Source organism: Chlamydotis macqueenii, chromosome 3 (assembly GCF_036417535.1).
Source record: "Chlamydotis macqueenii isolate bChlMac1 chromosome 3, bChlMac1.mat, whole genome shotgun sequence".
Taxonomy (NCBI): Eukaryota; Metazoa; Chordata; class Aves; order Otidiformes; family Otididae; genus Chlamydotis; species Chlamydotis macqueenii.
In genome coordinates, this window is record NC_141558.1 from 92,642,442 (window position 1) to 92,667,030 (window position 24,589).

Genomic DNA, 24,589 nt, shown 5'->3' on the forward strand with positions numbered 1-24,589 from the left:
CAAGATTATGCCAACTCTCTTATCTGTGATATCTGTCAAGACACAGACGACAAGCCTGTTTTTTGTTTTTCAAAGGGTCCTTAGGCCTAAAGGATGTAGGAGTTAAAAAAAAAAAAAAGCCAACTCTGAAAACAAAATGCTTTAAGGCCTCTGTTTTTCTGTGCTGTATGATTTTCTATACATATTGAAGACTTATTTTATCAAATAAGCTTCTCCTTCAGATTTTATAATAATGTTTTATAATCTTTTGATTATAATTTGAGTTAACATTGCTTCCAGCCTAAGCTCGTGCTTTATTAACTTAATATACTTACTGTCCTACAAGAAGATTTTGGAGAATTGGTAAATAAAAATATAATTTTAGAAAAACTGCATTTTTCCCTACATATATTCTTCCAGAAGGACCAATTTGTTCACTTACTTACAAGAAAAGAATGATTTAAAACCTGTTGGATAGGTTGCTCTAATAACAAAATGCATATAAAAAAAAAAATCTATCCTCATGTGCATTTTATATATCTGTGTATTTAGAAGATACCCACTCTCATGTGCAAATCACAACTTATGAAGGAATAACTGGAAGTTTGAATACCTAGAGAAAAACAGATAGAACCTCAACAAAAAGGGCACTTCAAAAGATGCAAACTACACCTGTTCAAGCTGTTTGCCAAGTATGTCGCAGGTTAGTCTAATAATCTTTCTGCATGGGATGTTTTCTCACAGACTACCTGTAACGCATGTACTGATTTTTGTATTATTATAAAACACAGTTTTAGACAACCAACAATTAATGCCTAGTGGAATTTTTATATAGTTATATTTTCTAAAAGGTTTTTAGTTTGTTTTTGGTTTTTTTTTTTTGTTGTTGTTTTTTTTTGTTGGTTGGGGTTTTTTGTGTGGGTTTCTTTTTTTTGTTTTTTTTTTTATTTTTTTTTTTTAATTTTTTTTTTTTTAAAAAACAAACACTTTTCTATGAATCTCAGTATTCATTAACCTTGAATCTTTAAAGAAACTGGAAGATAAATTATTTTTATTTTTGGTATCATTAGGTTATACCTAGAGTCTTTAATGTTTTGTCAGGCTGCACGTATACATAATTATGTGTGGATTTATTTGTGAGAAAAAGTGTATAAACATACATATACAGTACATACAATTTCAGTACATTGTATGAATACATATGATGGAGTACTTCTATATGAAAACATGGGATGAGTATTATGTAAAACTGAACATACTAGGGCTGAAAACAAGAATAAGATAACTAAGAGGTATTTATTTAACAGTAACAGCTGGCTTGTTGCCATTAATTTAGAAACCATTTAACAGTAATAAATGACCAGTATTAGAAAAACTAATAATTCCAGCTTCTGAAAAAACCCTACTTAGGCTTCTAATAACTGCAAAGTTATAGCAGTATTATCTCTTACCTGGTCCTTAATTTCAAGCTCCCTTATAGTTTTTGTTCTGTACTCTCTGAGCTCCTTTTCTGCCTCATCCTTCTTCATTTTGGTTTGATTCAACTGATAGCGCATTTCTCCACACACCTGTTAGATTACACAGACAAGATGATCTGTAGCTTGAAGAATCCATAGCCCAGGGTTTGCAATTAGATCTTTTGGTGCCCTCTAGAGGTCATTTAAATGCAACATATTTTAATTCACAGATTTTTTAAGACTACATATGGTAAATGTTTTTATATAAAAAGGTGGATCTGAATTCTCTATACAGTCGTTAACTTTGAAATATGCAGTGCCTTCTAGATTTCATTATATTTGGATCAAGATTATGCTAAGTATAAATATTTATGTTGTAAATATATGTGCTACTAAATACAGTTAAACTACAGTTGCTGGTTTTATATTCTTCTCTCATTCTCTCTAAAATCCCAAGAAAGTCTATGTCAGTGATTTCAAAACTAGAAGTAAGGGATCTATCACACTCCTATATAAGGGCATCATTTCTTATCTTGCCAGTTTTCTGCTGTTAAGAAAGAAAATGTTTAGATGTTAATACATTAATTTTCAAAAAGATCAGAGCATTATAGACTTACTACAAATTGAAGGTAAACTCTTTAAAAGCAATGCCTAATTCAAATATATGCACGGGCCAGAAGAAAGTGATCAAACCAACATTTAAAAACAAACTAGTATCACTTCTACAAAGGTAACAATTATTCTCTGGGATGTTCATCATGTTACCTCCTCATTTCTTTCCACCTGAAGGCAGTTCAATTTCAGAGGGTCCGGGGACGAGTTAGGGGAAAGAAAGAGAAAGAAAAAAACCCACACCAATCCCTCCCACATACCTTTCACCCCTGCTGTGCAGGGATGTTGTTCTCCCATTTCTCAGTCTAAGACTTTTAAAGGATTCTATTTGATTTTATCTGTTGGGAATAGAGGAGGATGGTGGATAAGCTGTCCTCTTTTTGTCTTTATCCTGTGCAAACACCTCGAATTTGTGCCTCTTCATTTCACCTTAATTAACCAAACATAAATACATGCACATTCCCTAATGAGAACGCACATGTGTTTACACAGCCACTCTTTACTCGCAGCTACTCTTACAGAACTTTCTTTCCAACCCACTCTGCTTCCCTGCACCACTTATATTCTTTCACCAGACTTGCTTCCTAAATGTGCACACTTTTAATTTGCTGCTACAATTGTCTATGCTTCTCAACAATCTCCTTACACACATTCTACAACCCAAATTAATTTCTATTTTTCAGTCTCCTGTCTCTTCTCATTTTGACTTTTTTTTTCTTCTTCTTAAAAACAAAAGGTAGGGTAAAAGTAAATATGCATACTGCAATCAAATCACCTTAGGAAAACCAGAATCAACTATCATAACTAAGAAGCAGCATCCCTTATAAATTCAAAGGACCGCTTGTGAATTTAGCCCTGTTGCAAATAACACAAGGTAGCAAATGCTGTGAAGAATGGCAGAGTTCTAATGCTTTTAAAAAAAATACTAAAATATCATATGCAACTAAAAAACCCTAGATGCAATTACGTAGATTGCCAACCTGTCTTTCTACTTACTCCTTTCTTTATATGTAACTATTCTGTTCTATAACAAAGTGCGATATGTAACTTCCTCCAAGCAAAGTAAAAAAATAAAATAATAAAAAAAAAAACAACACAGCCATCCTCACCTTCAGCTCCCCCATACATCATACAAAGTGAATAATGCAAAAAAATCAGCAGATGGTGCTGTCCTAATAATGGATTTTTCAATCTCCTCCTCATTTAGAATGAGAGAAAAAGATTCTCACTCCAAACTTTTCTCCCCTGCCTTCTGGTGCACGCAGAAAAGAATATTTCAGATAAAACTCTAAAGGAAAAATGTTGCTATCCACTGTTTTTAATAATGGCAAACTGAGTTTGAAAACAAGGATTCAGATTCACAAGCAGACATAGATGTCATTTACATAGCCAATTAAAAAGGTGAGGGTGATGCACAAAGTCCCAACAGCTTAACGGTGAGGACGTTCCTCCAGGATGTTTGAGACATGTCAGTTCAGAACAGGGACATAAATGCAGTTTTCCAATCTCTCAGGCCAGTGCAATAAAAACACAGCAGACACTACTGCAAGGTGGCCGCCTATTCAGTTTTGTACTGATTAACATTAAGGGAAGCAGGGACCGGAACCAGTGTCACTGTCCCCAGAGACTGCTGCAACTCTGTAGGCTATAAAATTGTTCTTTCCAGATCAACAGATATTTATACCTCCTACTTCTTTCCCTCTGTCCCTGCTCCGTACGTGGTGCGATTAACAACTGGAGAGGTAGGATTGGCCCTAGGATTATTGGTAAGGTATACAGACATTTCAAGAGGGTGTCACAAATTTGAATTCTCAGACTGTCTATTCTATAGAAATTTAGCGTCCCCTCACCTTCATGAAGTTGAAGTTATTTCTGTAACAAGTGAAGATGGAATAAAGCTAATAAAAATAATCACTTTAACAATGTGTCATCTCTGAGCATAAATTTTAGATGGCAATTTTTTTTTCCTTTCTCACGCTATGACCTTCCATGATCACTCTAATGGAATGAGAAACATGCAAAATAAAGCGTCCGGAAGTGATACACATACACAGATAGATGTTAAGCTGTAATTCTTAACTATAACAAAGATGTCTTTGTAAAAGGCATATTGTCACTATTAATGAATAAAGCAGTACACCACAGGAAAGTACTTGAAAAAACAGCTCCCTTTATTTTAGCACTACATGCCCCAGAGGTGGCAATTAGAGGACAAGGTTGAATACCATGTTGTCTTTTTCACAGCATATGCAGTTTTTAATGAAACACTGGATTGCATTTTAAACAGTGATCTGCATAGTCTGCAAGGTAGAAAGCTTAGCTTTTGCATCACAAGGTGACTTGGTAGACTGAGAAAGTTATCCTTTTACTTTTAAAACTGTGCCTTTGGTATATTCAGATGAAGTTTATACTGATCACACATTCTTTACTAATACAGAGGAAGATACAGAAAGAAAAAAAAACAAACTGATCTTTCAGGTCACAATGACAAGAAAAACCAAGCTCAATTCTCATTTGTGAATGTGCCTACCTTATTCATCTCCATTTCATGAGATGTAAGCTGATGTTGTGATTCTTCTAACTGGTTAACTAGAGAGTTCTTTTCCCTTGTAATTCTCTCTACCTGAGCCTCCAATATGGCCACATTCTCAGACATGGCTGTCACCTGCAAAAAGCCCAAGAACACTGTAATGATACAATTTGACCAACCATAGATCTAAATCTTGTGGGACTTTCTCCTTGAAAGCAACTGTACGTAGCCAAAATACATAGCACTAAAAATATAACATAAAAATAGAGGCAATGAAAATACATAATAAAAATATAAATTGGCTAAACATTGGCTAAATTATTTTTAAAATAGGTTAATTATTTTGAATTATTTAATCAAACAGTAATTTATTTGAAATTTTTCATCAACTGGACTAGTCTCCAGGACTTGTTAGTATGGACAAAGTGTCAGAAGCAGCTGGTTGCATTAGTCTTGCAGCTGTAAGAGTACTATTTAACACCTTCTTATCCATCCTTACGTAGATTGATTTAAATGAAATCATGTTCCCCCAGCTAAAGAAAATTGACATTGCAACCACAGATCTTAAATTAATTTTCAAGTTCTGAAAACATTTCAGTACTACAGATCAAAGCATGATGTTGTACAAAAACCATACAGAAACAGTATGTTAAAAATACTAATGTGATTCAGATCAAATTTTGCTGAATAGTAAAAAAAATGTAACAATAAAACAGAGACAGTGACCCTTCAGCTATTTAGCCCTGAAGCTTACTAATATAAGTGGAAATAATGGTGTTTGACAGTTCTAGGTTAACTTACAGGAATTCAAAGCCAAACCTAGAGGACTATATATTCATAACTATTTTTCACTCATACATCCCACTTGATTTATGTATCATGCCAATTCTCCCCTTCAAACAAATCACTTCATAAAGTAAGTGATAAAATATTCATCTTAAGGTTGACTTGATGCACAGTATACCATTTCTACCACCTCATAATCCTGAAACATAAAAGTTGTTAATCACATGTAGGCATAAATCATACACATGGATCATAGTTTTCTCCAAAGTCATTCCACACCTTTAATTACCAAGCATGACATCATCATCGCATCACTGTATGCTGTTTAATGTGTATGTAGGATTTTCAGTAAAACATCTCAGTGGGTGATGAAATACAAAGTAATACGATGACAGGAAGTGATCATTCTACCAAAAAGAAGTTACTAAATGCTTGTCTAAAAGTCTGTATTTCAGAGTGCATACTCGGCTCTAAAGCAAATCTGTAACTAAACAACTAAATACGTAAGAGTGATAACTTCCAATAGATAGCAAGGGCTCAAACAAGGAATTGCTTAATAATGTCTCATTGTCTCTCAGTGTAAGGTTATTTTTTTTATTTGTTTCCCTGGTCAGAGATTTCTGATGATCACTTACATCAGTTCCTATTGCTGTGCTTAATTCCTGTTTTAATATCTGGAACTAGAGTCATAGGCTTTGACTTCATGAAGCAGCTTCAGAACATTACCATCTCATAATGCCAGAAATACAACCATATCACCCTGGCTCCCTGTTAACGTTAGTATCTTTCCAGCCATTTGACAAGCAACAACACTACTAAAGAACTTTCTCTTTTTTTAACCACTTAAATATTTTACGCTGTTCAGTCTTGTGCTCTCCCGATTTTATAAACTGTATGGCTTATTTCTAAAAAGAGACCAAAAATATGGCAAAAATGTACAATCGGAAGAGAAATTCACTACATTGCTTTCAAACCTCCACAAGAAAATGGCTGAAGAGGTTGCACATCAAACAAGTGTGAAAACCACTAATTCACGGAGCATTTCTTTCTCCAGTCACCTCAGAAGCACTTCCTTCCTCATGTCTCACAGGCTTACTGTTATTTAGCATGAGGTTTCCTCTGTAGATTCCATTGGGCATAAAATTGTTACGTTTTATACTCAAATCACACTACCATCTAGAAGTCTAAAATAAGGTTATCAAGGCTCTGTTGCAACAGTCATGGAATAAATGACGAGATAGATTCTGTCTCAGTTCATAAACACTAGTGAAAGTGAGAAAAGAGATTCCAACACATTTCTGCAGGTGGGCAAACTAGGCATACAGTAAGATCACTCTGAAAAATACCATATTAGAATGCAATTATGATACTGTAACATCAATATATATGTATATGTAAGCTCAAAGTAGCAAAGAATCCTAAATTTGACATGTGCTAACTTCCAAATGCTTGACGTGGCAGCCTGAATAATAACTTTTTAAGAAGACAGGTACAAATCTTGCATCTTGCATATTACTTAACCCTTTCCTACTTTGACAAAGTGCATTAGAAAATATTACGCAAACTAAAATGAAGTGCATAACATCAACACCTTAGTATGTATCTAGTGACATAGCATAAAACCCAGCTCTTCAGACTCAAAAGATCAATTATCTATGACTGCTTTAAATCAATGCTGGAAATGATTTACTAAGCTCTGAAATACAAAACTGAAATAAAATGAAAGACAAGCCATCAGAAAGTTTCAGGAGGATGATACGCTTGTTGTAATACACAAATAGAAAAAAAGACCCCAACTCATACCATTGCTGCCAACTCCTCCCTTTCCTTCTTCATTTCCTCTCGCAATGCTTCCTTTTCATCAGCCCTCTTATTTAGCTGGGCAGCTAACTCCCTTTCAAGACGATTCTTCTGCCGTTCCATCTCACTTTTCAGCTGCTCACACTGGACTAGAGCCTAGAAAAATAATATTTTTTTAAGTGGAAGAAACCTAAAATCTTAAACAAACATAGTATTTATCCAATGCCTTCAGAGAAAGGAATTTGCTATTAGAAAAGACATCTTCATTTTTTATATAGTTATTATGATGTTTATATATACCTTACTGTGTTAACATCTAGAATAGGATTAAAAAATTTAAAACAGACACATATGTCCGTATGTATACATATGCCCTACTGTAATTTAGAATTCTAATTGCTTCTAATTGCCATTCTAATGGCAAAGATAGAGTATTTTTCAAAGTATATTTTCCAAATAAGTAGCCGTTCTTCTAAAACTACGATGATTATTTGCCTTGCATTTAAAAGTCCTGAATGTACATCACTAGAATCAGCCTCCAATATTTGACTCCTCGCAAACACTGTGGTTACTGCCTAACTGCACAGCTGAAGGAAAAATAAATAAACAGATAATGTATGCACTTTGACTTGCTGTCCCCCTGAAGTAAATTACTGAGTGCAGAAGGCTAAGAAGAAACAAGGAAGAAGTAAGGATACAAAGAAACAATTCTAAAACATTTTTTTTTTAATTTCAGATTTGTAAAATAAAGATTAATTCTACTGAAAACTCATAAATGTCCTGCTTAATCTGAAGTGCTAAAACATAGGTTATAGATGTGTTTTCTATCAAAACAGTAGAAACATAAGTTCATGTGCAAGAAGCACAGTAGACACTACCTTCTAAAAAAGCTAACAAAAAAAAATAATCTATCCATTTATGCTGATGCATCCTTCCCAAAGGGATAGGAGTTGAGTGTTACGTCAGTTTAAATGAGAAATACACTACTCCATTAAAAGTAAATCAAAGTATTCAAAGCACCCTAAAGGCAGCTCGCTAGCCCATAAGTAAATTAAATTTCATCATTTCACTGATATTCAGCACATCCTATTTCAAGGAAACTAAAGTAACCTCCTTTTAGGAATTTGACCTTATTACCCTTTATTTTCAAATTACTTTTTTTAAACTAGTTATTTTTCTTTTACTCAAAGACAATCCCGTATGTGCAATTTCCTTGGTGTTGGGCTGTGCCTGAGGGAAGGAAATTAAACCGTAATTTTCAGAGAATGCTCTAACAGTCTCCATTAGATTCATGTCAATTCTGCAGGACTCTCCTCAGGGTCTCTTTCCTATCACAAGTCTACCTTGGTGAGGGAATCCCTCTGTTATTGCCTTGAATCCTTTTCTGTAGGAATGTATCATCAGCATCACAAAACAATTATCTGCATAAGACTGCTGTAGTTTGATAGACATGTAAAACAAGGCAACTCTACAAGAATTAAGTTGCAGAAGAAATCTGTATTTTGTTAGCTCCACTGTTTTGACTATATAATGACCAATTCAAACATTTATTCTCCTATAACATTTATGTTGAAAATACATTCCTAGATTTGCTTCAACATTGGAAGTTTAACCTTACCAGACCACCTCCTTGCTCTATGTAATAGGCAAGAGGCCACAAACCAGAAGCAACTGAAACACAAGAAAAAAAAATGGTGGTTTTAAACAATAAGCGTCTGGGGTTAGACTTTCTGTCAACAGGGTGATGAAATTGCAATTATAGCATTTGGAAGTCCAATGTCTTAACTCCTAACTTTTCTTATGTGGACTGTTCTATTGGATTCCATGATAATTACAAAGAAAAACAGCACTTCACCTTAAGAGTAGAATGGAACTAGGAAAATAAAGGATGGTTTCCACTTACAAAGAGAAATATCTGTACATGTAAAAATGCTAAATTAATGCAGCGTAAGTAAAAGATTTCTTCCTGTTTCTCCACGTTGCAACAGTTTTTGTGCATGGGAAAAAATAGACTACTATTCATATAGTATACGAACACAGCACTTCGCATTTCCTTGCTACAGTGTGGAGTGTGGCCAGTAGAGACTGTACGGAGCCGCTTTCTTTATGTGGCACAAATAGCATCGGTATGAAGACCCATTTTATTACATGTTCTTACTAAGTTTTATTCTTAGTTTTTATTTCTAACATGAGCTACACTGAATAAGAATTTATAGAGATTTTATTTTAAAGATTAAAATAAAGATTTCCAACACCAGGTTAAAAAAGAGGAAGATCAGATAACTTTACTGTGCAGGGGCGGAAAAGTATTTTATGCAGTTTTAAGTAGCAGTAAGTGAATAACATTTCTATCAGACAACTAGAACCCACCCCTTAAAGAGTAAGCAATTTAAAAATTTAACCCCTCAGGGACAGAATGTGACAGGTGAACTGTGGACTCAGAAGGATTCTTTCTTTGTTCAGTAAAAAACAAAGAGTTGAATATATTAACACTCTGAAGTGAAATTTAACAAGTACATAGGATTTCCAAATCTCTTTTTTTTTACCCTAACTGTTTACAGTTAAAGATCCTATACACACACACTCTCTCTCTTGCAGCATTGGATGAATAATACCAATTTGATTAATGGAACAACTATATCAATCTCACCATTAAAAACAAGAGCATTTCATTTAAAAAATCCTCCAAAACAACCTCTCTCAATTCCATAGTAATTCACTAATAATACAGCAGATGTCACTAAATATCAAGGAAATAATTTAGATCACTATCAGTTGATTGTATACAGGAACTAGTGCTAACACAAGCATTAGCTCAAAAGTGGTTTTATCATTATTCTTTACATAGCACCAAAAGCTTCCTGTAGGTATCATCAGACAGGAATTCTCACCTTCAAAGAGCTCTGTTAGCTAATCAGGTCTTGCACTGCACTCATCTGAGGCAAAAGAGTTGTTTGTAAGCATTTTAAATACTCTTTTCAGAGTATTTCTCAGAAATACGATATAAGAATTACCATCAATGCCTTTGAAAATTCTACCATTCAATTTCTATCACTGTGAAGTTCTATCACTGTGAAGTTCTATCACTGTGAAGTTCTATCACTGTGAAGTTCTATCACTGTGAAGTTCTATCACTGTGAAGTTCTATCACTGTGAAGTTACGTCAGAATTTAAGCAATAGCCTAAGAACGCAACACACACTACAGCCTTGATGAGAATTTAAGAATTCAAAGACAGAATTCATGTTACTATTCAGTCACACAGTGCAATTGTTTTAAATCTACTACATTGTATCAACATCTAATAGAGGTTTTATGTATGTATTGTCTCACTAACATGAAAACTAATTAACACTTCCAGTATATCTGAATACTGAAAAGCTCCCGTTTCTTGATGAATTTACCTTTGTTTTTTCTAAATTGGCCTCTTCCGCCATTTGCACAGCTTGTTTAACTTGCTCAAAAGCATTAGATTCTCTTTGCTGCATCTCTTTCATGTTTCGTCTCAATGAAACAAGCGCATCCATCAAGTCATCTCTTTCTCTGCATATAAAGAAAAAACAGGTATTTCCTCCTTATCTTTCCTCAAGGGAAAAAAAACAAACCCAAATGTATCAAATATAAAACGGTAACAGATAAAATACGTAAGGGTGGTTAAGTGAAGCAAGATGCAAACCAGCACGTTAAGAGTGAAAGACAATATACTGCTAGCTTGGCATACATTAAACATATCCTTTGCTTAATGACCAGTCCTTCACTTCAAAAGGATGGACCATCAGTGAAATCGCCAGTAATGACAGCAGAGCTCAAGTCATAAATATACTGAAGCTGAGCAACATTCTGTTGGCATTACAAAATGGAGATCCATGCTAAAAAAAAAACAAAACAAAACTAACCACTCGCAACAAAAAAAGGCATGTTTCTGAAAAAAAAAAAAATAAATTAGACTGTCATTAAATGTAAAACAGGGAGGAAAAAATAAAAATGAAGGGTAAGGTTCAACAAATAATTCAGATCACTAAGTATATCAAATGAAAATCAATAGGCTTTTGCTGCAAACTGGAACTAAACTAAACAATAAGACTTCCGAATTCTACATACGCCCTGAACTTTTGTTAACTAAGAAACTGAGATCTATACCAAACGGTGAAGCACAATCTGTAAAACTGTAATACTTAACCTTTTCATTATTTTGATATGTTGAAAGCTTTTAAATTAAGAGTATAATTGTCTCTGATTTAGGTGCAACTAGACATTCTGGCTGAAAACTGTTTGGGTTTGTTTTTTTTCTTTTCCATCATATTGTGCGGAATGGTAACACAGTTGTACTTGCCAGAGAACTAACAGTCATATTTTGAAATTTATTTTCAACAAGATTTGGACAAACCTTTGAAAATCCCTACTGAAATATCTTTGTTTTTAATAAGTTGCATCACAGGAAGATGTAGCTTTCAGATTGAGCCACTACCTCATCTCCAGCAGGCTCATTCTAAAACTTCAGAAATCCTAAGAAGCATGGGATATCTGACAATAAATAGATGTCTGTTTAATAAACTTTGAAAAAGCTGCAGTATCCTATCACTGTTACTAGCAAGTATAAAGGGAGAGATTTTTGAAGATGATTGACTAGCAGAATTTCTTGAGAAAAAACATTTTAAAGCTGTGGGGATTTCTGAATTTTATATATATACATAGCCTGTATAGCTGTTTTTTTTAAAAAAAAACATTTGAATAAAAGCTAAAATTTAAAAAAAGGCAACAGCAAATAATTTAATTTATTTTTATCCAAAGGAACTTCTTTCCCCTGACATACTGTAATTAGGGAGGAGCAATGCATCCTATTCTAAACATCTGACCTGCTAAGCAAATTCAAGGGGGGTGGAGGGGGGAAATTACACTGATGACATACCTTAAAAATTGCCCAAATGTAAGAAGAGTAAAGTGCAGCCAGAAAAACTTCCAACTACAGAAAGATAGGGAACTTTTGCAGGAAATAATCAATCCAAATATGTGGACTTCCATAATATTTGTTCTGACAAAGTCAAGAGTTTGTTTGTACAAAGAGTGTGGGAAACAGACTATCATAAGTCTGATTATCTGGACAGCCCAAGGTATCATAATTACAAGATAATGACTAACATTCTTGCCCAGTTGAAAGAAGTGGCAAATCTGCCATGGATTTAAAAGTGGTTGGGACCTACAATCAATTCTGCCATTGATTTTAGCACTGTTGTCCGTTGTTCCATTAGTGCACATCTCTCTATGAATGCAACTCAGTATCTTGAAACTTATATGGTTTAATGTAAGTAACTGTACTTTCAATGAGAAAGTAAATACCCCCAAACCTACTTTGTTACCCTCTCGATGGTCTGCATGTGAACATTAGAATGGGTCTGTGCAAGAACTGCCTCGTGTTGTGCACATTTCAGACACAGACCACCAACCCGGCTAGAATTTGTGGCTGAAACAAGTGACTTCTGGTGTTTTAGCCTTCCTTCCAAATCTTTGCATGTCTTCTGAGACTCTGAAAGGTCTTTTCTAGAAAGAAAAAAAAATTAAAATAAAAATATTTGTGTAATCAAACTTATCTTGTATATATGCAATATATAATTACAGATGTAATCTAAAAAGAACTGTAGGAATTCCTGTAGTGAACGTTATTTTTATACATTTCAGTAGGCTAAGGAAGACTTTAACAGAGAAATAATAGTGGTACTGCCCAAAATTATTAATAGAGAAAACAAAATTACATTAATTTGGTCCTTCCCTCTGTAGTATCAGAAAACAGTGAAGTTACACAGAAAATTATTAGATAAAACTTGTAGGCTTACATATTGTCTGAACAAAGACTCATTAGCAAGAAACACTATCAGCTGTATAAAATATTTCAATACTCTAACATTTTTTTTTCCTGTTGTTCCTACGGATAATATCCCTAACGTCACATTTCTTTTCTACTTTCAAACTAACTGTAAAATTACAGTATGAAGTAAAAGTCTCCTGCGCTCCCTATACAAAATCCAAATGTATTCGGCACATTCGCTCTGGTCCAGCGATACACACAAACTTGAGGTCAACCATATCTCCAGAAAAACAGGGTAAGTTTTCTACTTGTCTCTGAGATTTTTACCAGGTGCTCTGAAGAATTTTTCTCCATAATTTCCAGGCATCTGTCAGGCTGGGGAGAGCGCAAGCACTAGGAATGCTGACATCAGGAAGTTCCAGACAAACGCACACGGTGCACATATAGATCCATTTGACAAACTGTGCAATGAATCCAAAGCTTTCGGTTTGTTATGCAGGCCATCTGGGCAGCATACACATAGTAAGTCTGACACATTCTGGTTACACTGGATTTACTGTGTACATGATATATACACTGCATGCATGCTTATTTCCATCTGGGAAATCTTCTGTGCACTTTTTCCAATTTTAGTAGTTGGTCTATTAAATAGAATTCAGTATAACCTGAACAGAATTTGCTCTGCACATATCCTTAGACAGACATGGTACAACAGACCTATTGTTGGGAAATCTTGGACAGAAATCAGCAAGTCCTACATAAATTCATGCTTAGAGTTAAAAAAAAAGGATAGTCCCACTGAAAGCAATTTAATTTCTGACTTTAATTTAAATTTAGCAAATGCTCAAGTGCTTTGCAGAACTCACAGTTTGAAAGATCATAGAATCATAGAATCATAGAATAGTTAGAGTTGGAAGGGACCTTCAACGATCATCTAGTCCAACCCCCCTGCAAGAAGCAGGAACATCCCTGACTAGATCAGGTTGCTCAGAGCCTCATGCTCTTTAGTAGAGATCAAGAGGCTGAATAATGTACTTGTGGAAATCTTCAGACTATATTAGCCTCTAGTATTTATTTCTGAGTATACATAACACTTCAAGCCAAGTATGGCGAGAAAAGAAGAAATAAAAGGAGATCACGTAGCTGAAATTTAAGATCCTCCTTTGCATTCACTATCACAATTAGCTTTGCACATTTAAGATTTCACCACTGCAGAGGGCACACTTCAACTTGTCTCCCTACCAGTAACGGTTCTCACACACACACAAAAGTCTAGAATTTTCAGATATATGAAACTACAGTTTATTTAGGGAAAGACATGATTAAACAGATTCAGCAGTTGTATCATGAATGCAGGTCTACAAGGAGAAGATTACTGCTGATAATCAAATCCTAAAGTGGCTGCCTCTACCTCTGTTTTTCCATAGTTTGCTACCTACGCAAACCTTCAATATTTTGAGGAGTACACGAGGACTTATTTTCTAATATTTCTGTGTTTAGAGATATGCAGGTTACATGACTGGAAACAAGGCCTGCATGCTTCAAAACTAAGTTTTCCTGCTCCAAAATTGTTATGTGGCCTAAAGTAGTTTGATGCTTAAGATTTCTAAAACTTGTGATGTAAAATATTAGTAGAAGGCAAGCTAATTATGGAAGAGCTTACACAAGTTAAAATTTTAACTTCTCTTTTTTCCTTTGATTGGTCTACCTTACAGACATTATGTTTCTAAAAAGAAAAAGGGTAAAGAGCATGAAGACATTATATATCAAGTTGTAATTTCTACAAACACAATAATTTTATTGAATTTACAAAATTTATATATTACTAGCAGTACACGCAATTTTGCCATGTTTGTATTTCAGAAAACTCCATGTAAACCCGACTTTTAGAGACATTATCAGAAAACACGACATTCAGACATTCAGGAATTCTCTTAATTAAATTCAAATTAAGAGTGGTTCATGCTGTTATGAAGTGATAATTTATTAAAAATTATTTTAATAAAATACCAAACATTTCACTTTACCTTAGAGACTGTATTTGAGCATCAAGGATATTGACTTTTTCTTGATAAAGTAGTTTTAGTTTCTCCTTTAGAAAAGATGAGAGAAAATAAGTGTTTTTTGCTTTCTTCATAATATTATCTTTACAAAAAAATCTAAACATTAGCCACATTCTTTCTTTTCCCCTGAAGACATAAACTTGTTCAAACACTAGTGTCAGAGAAATCTAAATATTTCATACATACGAAAGTCTACAAAATTATCAACCCTCCCATTTTTTTACTTCTATACATCTTGCCAGATCCTCAGATGTAAATTGCTTCAGCTCCAACTGCAGCCCTCTACAATGATTTACACAAATTGACAATGCTGTCTTGAGTTTGCTCTTACTCTCCCACAAGTCAGCAGAAACAAAAGAGGAATTCTGAAAAACTTCAAGTAGACAGGCTATTTATTTATAATACAGTGAGTTACTCTTATTACCCGGTGAAGAACTAGGTACATAAATCAACCACATCAGTGTTAAATACAACGGTGATAACTAATCAGACAAAGCACCAGAAATTTAGCTCGTTCCAACACTTATAAATAAGTCACAATCAATACGATTCACAATTATCTTGCTTTAAATACAGCAGATGAAGTAAAAGTGCAATTACGGAGTTCCTCAGGGGTCCGTGTTGGGCCCGGCCCTGTTCAACATCTTTGTTGGCAACATGGACAGTGGGATAGAGTGCACCCTCAGCAAGTTCGCCAACGACACCAAGTTGTGTGGTGCCGTTGACACGCTGGAAGGGACGGATGCCATCCAGAGGGACCTTGACAGGCTGGAGAGGTGGGCCCGTGCCAGCCTCATGAAGTTCAACCAGGCCAAGTGCAAGGTCCTGCACCTGGGTCATGGCAATCCCAGGCACAAATACAGGCTGGGCAGGGAATGGATTGAGAGCAGCCCTGAGGAGAAGGACTTGGGAGTGCTGGTGGACGAGAAGCTCAACATGAGCCGGCAATGTGCTCTTGTGGCCCAGAAGGCCAACCGCATCCTGGGCTGCATGAAGAGAAGCATGGCCAGCAGGTTGAGGGAGGTGATACTGTCCCTCTACTCTGCCCTGGTGAAACCCCACCTGGAGTACTGTGTCCAGTTCTGGAGCCCCCAACATAAGAAGGACATGGACCAGTTGGAGAAGGTCCAGAGGAGGCCACAAAGATGATCAGAGGGCTGGAGCACCTCTCCTATGAGGACAGGCTGAGAGAGTTGGGGCTGTTCAGCCTGGAGAAGAGGAGGCTCCGGGGAGACCTTATAGCGGTCTTCCAGTACCTCAAGGGGGCCTACAGGAAAGATGGGGAGAGACTGTTCAGTAGGGCCTGTTGTGATAGGACGACAGGTAATGGTTTTAATATAGAGGGAGGCAGATTCAGACTGGACATCAGAAAAAAAATTTTACAATGAGGGTGGTGGAACACTGGTACAGGTTGCCCAGAGAGGTGGTGGGTGCCCCATCCCTGGAAACATTCAAGGCCAGGCTGGACGGGGCTCTGAGCAACCTGATCTGGTTGGAGATGTCCCTGCTCCTTGCAGGGGGGTTGGACTAGATGACCTTTAAAAGGTCCCCTCCAACCCAAACCATTCTATGATTACTGCAAAAACTAGCTTTCAAACAACTGCAGGCATTAGGGATCACTGAAGAGGTTTTCAGCCCTAAATGACACACAAAATCAACAAAAATATATTTTACTGGGAAAAAATAATAAATACATATAATTATCTTGAATAATTAAAGTACCCTTTAAATTCCACAGTACCCATATGCACATGGATTAAAAAAAAAAAAAAAAAAAAAAGAAAAAAAATCAAGACTTTCAGTTAACCGTGTTTTTCACAAAAAATAGCAATGCCACTCCATTAATTGAAAGAAAAAAATTTACTAATAACCTCCCAAACTAAAATACAGGATAGAGACAATATAGTCTCTGAATCAGTACAAAATGTGTAATTCAGCTTCGAGAAAACAGACTACACAAAGCTACTTTTGTACTTAAGTGTGCCTGCGCTGCTCCAGGAGCAGAAAGACTCACTGCAAAGAGCTTGCTTGGAGTGCTACCTAAATAACACCAGCTAGTTCCCACCTGCTTGTGCATTGTGTTACAGCTAAGACTCTCCGAAGTACAGTGCAGCCATAATTGACAGGGCATTCTTAAAACAAGGTTTATCTCTGGGAAATCAACATTTGGAGATACAACCTGCCACCTGCGTCTAACTGGACAATAACATTAAATAGGGTATAATGAGAAGAAGAGGTTTAAGAGATTAAGGTTCGGTCAACCTAATACCTCAGATTAAGGTTCAGTCAACCAAAACTCTTGTATGTCTGTTACAAAATTAATCATCTGAACTGCGGCAACAACAAAGCATCAAAAAGTTTTGCAAAGGTATGACTCCGCAAAGAAAGTTAATACCAACCATTTCTACAGGCCATTCTACTTCTCCAACAGCTGCTGTAACAAAAGCCTGATCTTTGTCATGTGCTGGTGATGAGGAGACAGGCTGACGCATGCTACGGCTATTAGCACCTAAAGGCCAGGAGTTCTGAGTATTTGCCTAAAATAAAAATATTAATGCTCCAGTTACAATTGTCTACAATGTTTTTTTTAAACAAATGTTAATTATATAAGTATTGAGTCTTATAATTTCCATTACAGTAGAATATGAGAACCAATAAACCAGTTAATTAGGTTGGCAACCTATGGTAATGATGCTATCCACAGAAATCCATGTTTACAAACCCTCATTAAATTTTGACTAAAATTCAGTTTGTGGATAACCATTTATACAGCCTTCCTGAAAAAGAATCCGGTCCCTGAACACTGATTAAAACAATAACAGAAACATAAAAACTTACTGAGGCATCTAGAAGAGTTTGTTCCCTCAACATATGTTCTGCAGTTAAGAATTTCAGTTTCTGATGGAGTTCCTCATTTTCAAGTACAACTACTTGTACTCGATCTTTCATCCCAGACAATTCCTCCTATAAGATATAGGAACTTCATGTAAAAGGCTCCTTGAGACAGCCACCAACATTTAAATACATCTTGAGACCAAAAGTCTACATTAACATTCCTAAAGATTTTAATCCTTTTAGGGAGAATAAGAATACTCAAAAGGCAGATTTCATATTCTTGCAGCTTGAATTTCCATATAACATCTTAAAAAAATGCTTATTTGTATTTGTGACAGGACATTAAAGTGTCTTTGAAGACCCATAAATGCTACACAGGCACCAAGTCGCATGGTAAGGCTCAGTATCTACTGAACTGCGTTTGGCTCAGTTTTGGTCATTACAACAATCAACTTCAAGACTAAGAGCAAGCTGTTTTAAAGCAATTCTTCATATTCAGGGGACCAGGGTTTTAGCAGGCGAAATGTGTTGTCGAATACCTTGCAAAACTTCACTTCCGCTTCTAAATGGTTAATGTACTGTGACTGATCATTGATTATAGGAACAAGATCAGAAAGGGCGGGCAAGTCTCCAGTTGCAGCTTCCATGGATGTCTAAAGGAAGTAAAGAATACTACGTGTTATTTTCTGGTTTTCTATATATTGCAATGGGATACTTTTTGCACACAGAATACTACATACTCTTAATAAAAAGTCACCACGCACTAGATCATGTGGAAGAGAGAAACAGTAAGAACTTACATTCTTCAATACAAAAAGTAAACATGTCACTTCTGTCAAAATGTACAGCTGCTTGATTAAACACATCTATAAAGTACGATTAAATCATATCCACAAAACAATTTGTAAATGAAATTCATACAGCTATTTAAGTGTATCATCCATTTTAAATAAACATAAGTAGGTATTTTCTTCTCTGTGAACTGAATATAAAAATCTCTTGAATGTTAATGAGTTGTGGCTATGCAAAGACAACTCCTCTAAAAGTACATTACCAATTGCTACAGAAACACAACTATGTCTGCAATTTTAATACCTTCACAGAAACACAGGAAATTGTGTAATAGATATTACATTTATCAAAAAACTTGATTATTTGTATTTTAAAAGACAATTCTAAAAACTTTTCTGAAGACCCTATAAATAGGTTTTTTTTTTATATCCTCACAAATAACTAAAGAAAGTAATGAAGGGAATTCTTGCCCATTCAAGATAAGCAATTACATCTCTGCCTTGCTCAGCAAGATTTAAACAGGATGAACTTTTTACAAAATGTGAAAAACACAACTGCTATAACTTTACAGCATTTAGTCCTAAGAATACCGTATAGATAGGGAATGTAAGTAAATATTACTAAAATGCCTTTAATTAAGTAGTTTCCTGAAAACTACGGTCTCTCTTTGATCCTATTAGCAACAAACAGTCCTTGTCAGTCTAATTAGTCAGGACTTTAGACTGGATATAGCATTTTTTTTTAATAGTATAAGAATTTCTTTAGTTCTAATTAAAATGGAGCAACAGTATTAAGCAAAAATATGTTAGTCTGCAATGAAACTGCCTTTGAATAATCACAAAAATATTTAATGGAGTATCTTCTTTCAAACTTAAATAAATCAGCTACTATCAGATCCTCACTCTTCTTCTTTATGCATTTCAATATTGGTTTACCAGCTTAATTTGATATTTCACTATTGCAAATTTCATTCACTGAAAGAACTAAGTACAGTCTAATGGCAGTCGACATATATGAACTATTTTTATGCCTGAACCTAAAAGAAAGTAAAACAATGCAAGCCACAATGTTTCCTTTGGTTTCTTGGTTTTTTTTTTTTTTTTGTGGGTTTTTGTTTTGTTTTTTAATACTTAAAATTAAGACAGTCTGTTGTGGTTTAGCCCTAGTCAGTAATCGAATACCAACCAGCTGCTCACTCACTTTCTCCCTTCCCAGTGAAATCGAGGAGAGAATCAGGAAGAAAGGAAAACTCATGGATTGAGATGAAGACAGTTTACGAGGACGGCAAAGGAAGATGACAATAACAACTAAATAGAGAGATACTAAAATATACAAAACAAACTATGCACAATTTCTCACCACTCAATGACCGATACAGCCCATCCCAAGCAGCAATCATGGAAACAAAACCGAGCAGCAAGCAAAGGAGGGCAAGAAAGAGAGATCTGCCCCCCCAGCCATCCCGACTTATATACTGAGCATGACGTTTATGGCATGGAACACTCTCTTTGGCCCATTTGGGTCAACTGTACTGGTTATACCCCTCCCAGCTTCCTGCCACGCGCACATTAGGAAAACCTGGAAAGCTGGAAAGTGTCATTGGTCCCTTTAGCAACAACTTATAACACCAGTGTATTATCAACATTCTTCACACACCAAATCTCATACTAAATCCAAAACACAGCAGCTACTGAGAAGAAAATTAGCTCCACCTCAGCCAAAACCAGGAGACAGTCAAACTGGGACATATCTCCAAGTAGAACATATATCCTCTTATATAAATGATATCTCTTTTTTTCACCAATTTACTGAACAGTTTTACTCACATTTTTAAAAGGGTAAATCTCCCTTTTTTGTATTCTTTTCTGATAAGGATACAAAATTCACACAGAGTTGTTAATCAAGTCCTCTCAGAGGAAGAACATCTTTATGCTGATCACTAGCTAGTTTTGAAACTGATACAATTCGAACATCTGTGATCTCGGGTCAGAAACACAGCTTTCTGTGGAAAAATATTCCATGATATGCTGCTCAAATATATTTAAGAGTCTTAAAGATCATAGAACTCATTTTCGGGAACTAACTGAACAGTTGGACTCCTAAATCTCCTCAATCTCCTAAAAGATGCAGAAATAGATTCCCCCCTGCCCCCCCCCACAAGGTATTAAGATTCCGTGTCCAACCTTTAAAATAAAATCTACTAACCAGGGTGAGGGGAAGGTTTCTAGCAACAAAAGCCTTCCTGTCAAACTACATCCAATATACATATTGGCCATATTAAAGTGGGGACTCTCGAGAAATCTGAAACTACAAATGCCGAGACAAATGGAGGGTTTTCCAGGACCATCCAGAAAAACATTTAGAGGAGGGACTCTGAATTTGCAAGGTATCCCACCTGGCTCTGTGCACGTACATTCCATGTTCTATTGACTCAGACTTCACCTTGTTTTAAAAGTCTGTTAATCTCATCTACTTCTTATAAAGTCTTAAAAAATGAAACACACTTGTTAAAGTATTGTCGTAGTTCAGCCCCGATCGGGACCACACTACGCAGTCTCTCTCTCGCTCCCCCCACCCTCCGAGAGAATAGGGGGAGATGATATAAGAAAAACAGCTCAAGGTTTGAGATAAGGACAGGGAGAAATCCTTAAAGTTACCGTTACGGGCAAAACAGACTCGACTTGGGGAAAACTATTCATTTATTTCTAAAATTAGCAGGAGAATGAGACAGGGAACAAGATAACCTCCCCCCACCCCTCCCTCTTCCCGGGGCTTAACATTATCTCTACTACCTTCCCCTCCCGAGCGGCACGGGGTGGGGAAAAGGGAATGGGGGTCGCGGCCAGTTCATCACTCGTTATTTTACGCCGCTGTATCATCGTCAGGAGAAGAACTCCTCGCATTCCTCCTCTGCTCCAGCATGGGGTCCCACCCGTACGCCACAGTCCTTCGTGAAACTGCTCCGGCGTGGGTCATCTCTTCCACGGGGTGCAGTCCCTCTAGAACAGCTGTCCCAGCGGGCCCTCCATGGGCCACAGCCTCCTTCAGGCCTCCATCTGCTCTGGCGTGGGGTCCTCCACGGGCTGCAGGTGGATCTCTGCCCCTCCGTGGACCTCCATGGGCTGCAGGGGGACAACCCACTCCACCATGGTTGTCACCACAGGCTGCAGGGGAATCTTGGCCAGGAGCCACGTTACTCCTCCCCCTCCTTCTTCATTGACCTTGGCGTCTGCAGCCGTTCCTCACAACAGGCTGGCAGACGCCTCTCAGGATCCTTTTTACATCTTATTCACTTCTCATCTCCTCTCCACTTCTTGCAGCCAGGCTGGGCCGAGTTGGGCCCAGTTGGCTGCCCGGTGGGAGGCCAGAGGGTGAGGGCTGCAAGGCCCACAAGGCTCGTGCCTCCCCCTCTCTGCCCCCCGCTCAGCTGCTTCACATCTCTCCTCTTTTTTTTTTTTTTCCCGTTTTCCCCTACTTAAATACGTTATCGCAGAGGCGTTATCACGGGACATTCTGCTACCAATTGGCTCGGCCTTGGCCAGCAGCGGGTCCGCCCTAGGCCTGGCCGAGTCCACTAACCAAAGGGGAGCAACTTCCAGCAGTTTCCTACAGAAGCTACCACCTTAGGCCCCCCCTCACTAACAAAACCAGAACAAGTATATATAACATAGTGCCAATAACTTTTTGTAACTCATCATTCTGTTCTTCAGGCTCCTATTCATTGCTCCCTCTTGTCTGAAAGTGTAATAGACTCCTTGCAGCTGAAACCTCCCTGAAAATATTACACCACAGCAGTGTTCAAAAATGTGAAAAACATCATTTCTATTCAAATTACTTTTAACTGAAAAACAGTGCTAACGTTTAACCTGAGAAACATTAGTATAATGCATATGGAGTGCTAAAAAATGGTTTCACTAAAAGGAAAATAATACGTAGCATATTTTCCCAACAGAAAAAGAACTGAGGACTTTTTAACACAACTTATTAACTTATTAATATCCCACTGTCACTGGGATATTTCTTTTTTTAGAAGCCTCTACCTGCCCTTTCATGGAGCAAGTGCATAGAGCATTTGTGATTTATTTATTTTTACCTTTTTTACAGCACAATTGTTATAAATTAATTACAAATTGAGTATTTTTTCATTATTATTCTGATAATACGTGTTATAGAGTGAAAGACCAGTGGTCTGGGAAGGTACACATTTAAAGCAGGCCAAATATTAAAATCAGAACTGAAAGACACATCTGATCAGTATGAACTACCAAACATTTATGCCTAAGTCTCAGAAACGCTGTTCACATTTACATTCTTAATATTGAAAAGTTTACCATATTAACACAAAGGTTTATAAAATATAAATGCTTGGCAGCTTTAGAGGCCAGCATTCTACATGGTGACAGTTTTGCCAACATCCCAAATAATTTGGCCCACCTTGTACTTTTCGAGAATGCCTCAAATTTCAAACCTCTAAATCCCAGAATTAGAGACACTCCTGCTATCAGTCTTAAATCTGCTGCCTAGTAAACTGGCAAGAAACAACAGGAATCAGTCACAGAAACTCCAGCTATAACAACAGCGTCAGGAACCCAGGCAAGGTGCAGTTAGGTTTTTATACAAGAAGCATTCCTGCAGTGCCCAGCAAACCACCAGACAAGCTTGTATTTTAGAAGGGTTTGGGCTTCTTTCCCATTTTCTGAATTTTTCCACTCTACTGAAATTTCCCAATGTAAGTAGAAAACTTTGACAAAGATGGATTAAAAGATGCTTTCCCTCCCCTCCAAATGCTAAATACAAATTGATAATGATTCACGTCACGTCAAGATCAACAAATGACGCATTGTTCCCGCGAGCTACAAAACACTAATTCTATCCTACACCATTATGAGCCAAAAGTACCTGGCAGGACAATCAGACTAAACTAGTGGATTTTAAGAACACAAAGAAAAGTTGAACTTTAAATAAAATTTCTCAATGTCAGAACAGTAGAGCTAGGCTCACTACACACGCTCAAAGCAACACAGCAGGAGTACAGGCTTTAGATTGCTCTGCTGCGACCTTAACTTTGACAGCAAAGAGCTGCTTGTCTTGCTTACTGTAAACCAAAAGTAACTTGTGGAGGCCATCGAAAGATAAAACTGGACAATGCCTTTGAATTATTTTCTAACAGGGATACCATTATCTAGCAGTTGCTCTGTAACTGAACTGTCCACTGCACTGCATTGGTGCAGTCCTACTGCAAGAAGGCTAAATCTGAGAAGCCCATGTAAAGGTGTAAACTTACTTTGACAGACCACTGCATTTTGGCAGAGAGCTACAAAACCTGCTGTTACATGAACATCTCTAATCCTCTAAAGAAAAGCACAGTTACAGCATTAGAAGGCCTTTGAGAATCCTTAGAGTACAGTGAAAGAAAAACTGAGGCTGCTTTTACAGAAATTTGTTCAGGTAGTCGATCCCAACTGTTTCCAAAACAAAAACGATGAACTTCCAGTTGAAAGAAAAAGATGAGAAAGCTGAAAGCAATGTGGACTGTGACTCTCAGTGCACGGCCAACAAAAGAGGAGAAAAATCTAAATCTGGTATTATAAATTTATTTTTCTTCCACTATGGTTAGAAGCATACCAAGTTCTGGCTATAGCCTCAGGGATCTCCTGTATTTCAGAATACAAAAATGATTCAGTGCTTCTTTTTCTTCCTGGATACTAGAAAATTGATCTCATCGTGCACGCCACTCACTCAAAAAATGCAAAAGAAACAAGAAGAAACATACACAGAACGATGTCTTCCTCCTTGACGGAGAGACTTCACTTTCCATTCTTTCTTGATGTTGCAACAAAATTTTAAGTTGATTAACTAGGAAGAGATAAAAAGAACCATTATAACAAAAATATTTACTTTTAAAATTTAAGTTTGTATAATTTCAAACAATT

The 24,589-nt window shown here is 36.6% G+C and overlaps 1 protein-coding gene across 3 annotated transcripts in view; it reads right to left on the reverse strand.

The window, feature by feature from the left end:
• Positions 1-24,589, reverse strand: part of SDCCAG8 (SHH signaling and ciliogenesis regulator SDCCAG8) — a 115,286-nt gene that overhangs the window by 80,514 nt on the left and 10,183 nt on the right. For all 3 annotated transcript variants that reach the window (XM_086745275.1, XM_086745274.1, XM_086745273.1), the window contains exons 3-12: positions 24,430-24,512; positions 18,404-18,517; positions 17,868-17,993; positions 17,429-17,566; positions 14,994-15,058; positions 12,513-12,701; positions 10,568-10,706; positions 7,168-7,320; positions 4,579-4,713; positions 1,431-1,547 (exon numbers count right to left, since the gene is read on the reverse strand). In XM_086745275.1, the coding sequence (XP_086601401.1) occupies positions 1,431-1,547; positions 4,579-4,713; positions 7,168-7,320; positions 10,568-10,706; positions 12,513-12,701; positions 14,994-15,058; positions 17,429-17,566; positions 17,868-17,993; positions 18,404-18,517; positions 24,430-24,512 (1,259 nt within the window). The remainder of the gene's footprint in view (positions 1-1,430; positions 1,548-4,578; positions 4,714-7,167; positions 7,321-10,567; positions 10,707-12,512; positions 12,702-14,993; positions 15,059-17,428; positions 17,567-17,867; positions 17,994-18,403; positions 18,518-24,429; positions 24,513-24,589) is intronic.